This window comes from Glycine soja, chromosome 16, assembly GCF_004193775.1.
Source record: "Glycine soja cultivar W05 chromosome 16, ASM419377v2, whole genome shotgun sequence".
NCBI classification, from domain to species: domain Eukaryota; kingdom Viridiplantae; phylum Streptophyta; class Magnoliopsida; order Fabales; family Fabaceae; genus Glycine; species Glycine soja.
In genome coordinates this window covers 37,125,774-37,130,734 of record NC_041017.1, presented here as the reverse complement: position 1 = coordinate 37,130,734, position 4,961 = coordinate 37,125,774, and the positions used below count along the sequence as shown (strand labels likewise).

At 35.0% G+C, this 4,961-nt stretch overlaps 1 protein-coding gene across 1 annotated transcript; it reads left to right on the top strand.

Annotated features, from left to right (window-relative positions):
* Window positions 1-611: 611 nt before the first annotated feature.
* Window positions 612-4,444, top strand: LOC114391209 (LRR receptor-like serine/threonine-protein kinase GSO2). Its single transcript, XM_028352248.1, has 4 exons — window positions 612-1,260; window positions 2,048-2,308; window positions 2,439-3,311; window positions 3,732-4,444. Exons 1-4 carry the CDS (start codon window positions 822-824, stop codon window positions 4,211-4,213), a joined length of 2,055 nt encoding a protein of 684 aa, XP_028208049.1. The 5' UTR covers window positions 612-821; the 3' UTR covers window positions 4,214-4,444.
* The last annotated feature ends 517 nt before the right edge of the window (window positions 4,445-4,961 follow it).

Genomic DNA, 4,961 nt, shown 5'->3' with positions numbered 1-4,961 from the left:
TTAATTTTTCTTTTTTTTACTAATATTAGAAATTAAAAGTCAGAACTAGAATTATTATATTGCTTGAGTAAAAGTGTAAAATCACTTTGAAATCCAAGATAAAAATTTTATAGTTATTTTGTTGATAACTTATTTTTACAACAATATATTCAAACATAAATCATTGTATTTAAAATTGTTTATAACGGAAAATAATTGTATTAAAAATCAGTTTTACAAATGTTGTTTATTTATTACACATTTAAACTCTATTAATTAAACACTTAAAAATCAGGTAAACTTACTCAGTTGATTTTTAAATAAGTCTTTAAACTATTTTTTTTATTATATCCTTAAAATATATATTTTTTTAAAATTAGTTTATGATATATATGATTAATAATGGAATTAAGAAAATTATATGATTAAGAATGAAATTAAAAATTAAATCTAAATACTTAATTAAAAAACTTAAATAATTCAACAATCAACTGACTAATTTAACCTAAAAATTAATAACTCATCTAATCTCTATTTAAATCAATCAGAAAGTGAAAATTAAACAATAGTAGTATTAAAAGTTACTACTATTATTTTATTATATTTTCCGTTCTCTCTTTAGTTTCTGACATGTCCACTTCCCTGCATCTTTTGTCACTTCCACCACCACCTCTCTCTTTGGCTTGGTAGAGAGAAAAGAAAAAACACACAAAGCCAGACACAAACACTGCTGTTACAGAATCTAGTAAAACACTCTCCAGAAAAACAAACCTGAGTTAGGAAAAAAAACAAAACAAAACAACTGAGCTTTTGATTGAATCCTCAACCATTTTCTTCTGAACATGGCTTGTTCAGTGCATCTACTTCTTCTTCTTCTCACTTCACTTCTGGCTTTGTTCTTTAACCCAACATGTGTCTATGGCAATGATGAGCTTAGAGCACTTTTGGACTTGAAATCAAGTTTGGATCCAGAAGGGCACTTTCTATCCTCATGGACCATGGGTGGTAACCCATGTGATGGTTCCTTTGAGGGAGTGGCTTGCAATGAGAAGGGTCAGGTGGCAAATGTGTCTTTGCAGGGAAAAGGCCTCTCTGGGAAGCTCTCACCAGCTATTGCTGGACTCAAACACTTGACAGGACTCTACTTGCACTACAACTCTTTGTATGGAGAGATTCCAAGGGAAGTTGCTAACTTGACTGAGCTTAGTGACTTGTACTTGAATGTGAATCACTTGTCTGGTGAAATCCCACCTGAGATTGGCAAGATGGAGAATCTGCAAGGTTAGATGATTCTGTTTTTTGTGGAAAGATTGAAACTTTCACTATCTGCCGCTTGATTTGGCGCTTTTTGTGTTAATTTAAATGTTGGGTTGTTGTGGATTTTACTGAAAGATTTGAGCTTGGTTTTGTTTATTTGCTGTGCCATTAAGTTTCGTTTTTCTTTGAGAGAATTCTTTTCTCCTTGCTTTTTTCTCCCTTTAATGGTTGGTTCTATTGCACTGTGATATTCTAAAATAGTTAATTCACGTGAAGGAAAAAGATGATAGCTTTGAATGCATTTGCACTCTATGGTTATGGACATGTTAGAGAAATCTCCTTTAGAAGGCGCTTTATGCTATTGTAAAGACCATTTTGAACAAACTGCTTTCTTCTGGTTTAATTGCAAGAGGTAGGTGTGAACTGTGAACAAGGCAATAAAAGAGGAACGATATTATTAACCTTTTGTCCCAGTTTCTGAACTCTATTTAATGTTTGTTTTTTTCCTTGAAATTTCTTACTTTTTCCTGGATAAATGAAGGATTTAATTCAATGAATGTCATTTAAATTCCAGCACTTTATAATTGTTCATAAAAAAAATTGAACATATTACTGTTGACAACAACCACTTTTAACTTCAGTGTCTGTTACTGACCTTTTTCCATGTATTAGTATTTGTTCTTAGAACTGAAGTTGCAACCCAAATTTTTTTTTTCCTACTGTTTTCTTTGGTTTTTCATAAAAAAAGAATGTTTTGATTGGTGGTTCGAATCTGGGAGTGTGCTGATATGCGTTTTTTTACTTGCTACAGTTTTGCAGCTTTGCTATAATCAGTTAACCGGAAGCATACCTACACAGCTTGGTGATTTGAAGAAGCTTAGTGTTCTTGCTCTTCAGTCAAACCTGCTGGGTGGAGCTATCCCTGCTAGTCTAGGTGATTTGGGAATGTTGATGAGGCTAGATTTGAGCTCCAATAATCTCTTTGGTTCCATTCCCATTAAACTAGCTGATCTTCCTTCACTGCAAGTTCTGGATGTTCACAATAATACTCTCTCTGGGAATGTACCTCCTGGTAATAATGATGCTACTCCTTTCATTTTATTTTATTGCTACTGTCCATTTCTTCATTGATATTTTTTGTTTTATCATTGAAAATTTTCAAACTAAAATAAGTTTATTTTGATTTCCTTGGTTTAATGAAGCTCTAAAGAGACTAGAGGAAGGATTTGTGTTTGAACATAATATGGGGTTATGTGGTGTTGGGTTTTCATCCTTGAAAGCTTGCACTGCTTCAGATCATGTCAATCTCACTCGACCAGAACCTTATGGAGCTGGAGTTGGTGGTCTTTCTAGAGATATCCCAGAAACTGCTAATGTAAAGTTGCCTTGCAATACAACTCATTGCCAAAATCCATCAAAATCCAAACAAGCGACATCTATCACAGTTGGCATTGTTCTACTAACAATTGCAGTATCAGCAATTGGTATTTTGACCTTCACTATGTATCGTCGGCGGAAACAAAAGCTTGGAAGCACATTTGATATCTCTGAAGGCTGTCTAAGTACAGATCAAGCCAAGAGTATATACAGGAAAAATGGATCTCCTTTGGTCAGCCTTGAGTACTCTAATGGATGGGACCCTTTGGCTGACAGCAAGAATTTCAGTGGGGATAGGCAAGACATGTTCCAGAGTTTCAGGTTCAACTTGGAAGAAATGGAGTCAGCTACTCAGTATTTCTCCGAGTTGAATTTGTTGGGGAAGAGCAACTTTAGTGCAACGTATAAAGGAGTTCTAAGAGATGGATCTGTTGTTGCTGTCAAGAGTATCAGTAAAACTAGTTGCAAATCGGATGAAGCTGAATTTTTGAAGGGATTGAACATCTTGACCTCACTGAGGAATGAGAATTTAGTGAGGCTGAGAGGATTTTGTTGTTCAAGGGGACGAGGTGAATGCTTCCTGGTTTATGATTTTGTTTCTAATGGAAATCTGTCACGCTACCTTGATGTGAAGGAAGGTGATGGAGAAGTCCTTGAATGGTCAACAAGAGTTTCTATTGTGAAAGGGATTGCTAAAGGTTACTCTTCTATCATACCCTTTATTAAAATGATTTACTTTCTGATTGTTTGATACTTCAGCAATCAGCATCTTTTAAATATTCTGGTATAAAGTATACACCAACAGCATGCTATTACTAAGAAAAGGCAGTGGTTGGTACTGAGAGCATCTCTTTTCTCACTATTACTCATGGATGCTTCAAGAGATGCCAACAACACTTACATAGTATATTATATTATTATTACATATTATATACTACTCTATAGATAAACATATACTTGTTTTCATTTTATTATTCTCGGCTCAATGACAAACCTCCAGCCTAATTGTAGATTAAATTTCCTTTAACATTGTTGTGATTGATTTGCGTTCATTTGAATTCATATTCTCATGGTTTCTAATATTCGTGTATATACTGAAACATTGTGTTCTTAACCAGGTATAGCATATTTACATGCATACAAAGCAAACAAACCAGCTCTTGTTCACCAAAGCATCTCAGCTGAGAAAGTGCTCATTGATCAGCGGTACAACCCATTGCTTTCAGATTCCGGCCTGTACAAGCTTCTCACCAATGATGTTGTCTTCTCCGCGCTGAAGGGTAGCGCAGCAAAGGGCTACCTAGCTCCAGAATACACCACTACCGGCCGGTTCACAGAGAAAAGTGATGTTTATGCATTTGGAGTCCTTCTTTTCCAGATCCTCACGGGGAAGCAGAAGATCACAAGTGCAATGCGCCTTGCTGCAGAGTCCTTCAAGTTCCCAGAATTTATTGATCCTAACTTACGTGGCAAGTTCTTTGAATACGAGGCGGCTAAACTAGCAAGAATGGCCTTACTTTGCTCCCATGAGTCTCCATTTGAAAGGCCGAGCATGGAAGCCATTGTTCAAGAACTGGGAAATTGTAGTAGCTGTCTTTAATTTGAAATTTACTTGAATTACTTTAAACCATCAACACCACACCAGTTTTCTAGTATTTGGTCACTAGCTCATATGGTCATGGTGGTGGTGACCTTTTAAGGCATGGCATTTTCCTGTGTCCTTAACTAAGGACTAGCTTTTATGTGAATGAATGTCTTGAACATTATGTTGTAGCCTAGGGAAGGGAATTTTATTTTTATTTTATTCATTTCAGCTATTTTTTTTCTCTAATAACCAGTCATAGTGTTTTTTTCTTTTTCTTTTTCTTTTGGGTTGTGTGGTTAAATCATAAATGCCCCCCTTATTTTATAATTCATCCTTTTCCAACCAACCCTGGACCAAAAGTAAAAGCAATATCTCCATCAATAGAAAGGCACTTCATGAATGCAATGAATCAAATTCCCTGGTGCTACAGTACTTTTTTTTGCTACTATTAGCACTTCGTAAATCCCCATTCCTTTTTAGGTTGTGGAATGCTGATTCGAGATGATTACTTTGGGGGCTTGTTCACTTTGTAGTGTTGCTTTTTGATATTGGGGCTTAGCCATTTCTTTTCTCTAGTATGATATTAAAAGGAATTGAGGCTGGCAAAGACTTGTGCCATTCTAATGAACTTTAATGTTTATTAAGAGTATTAAATGGAGTAAGTTAAACAAGACTTATTCTTAAAATAAGTAAATCTCTTTCCAATAATTTAAGTCTAGAAAAGTGTTTCTATAGCATTTTAATTTTTCCTTTATTTTACTAG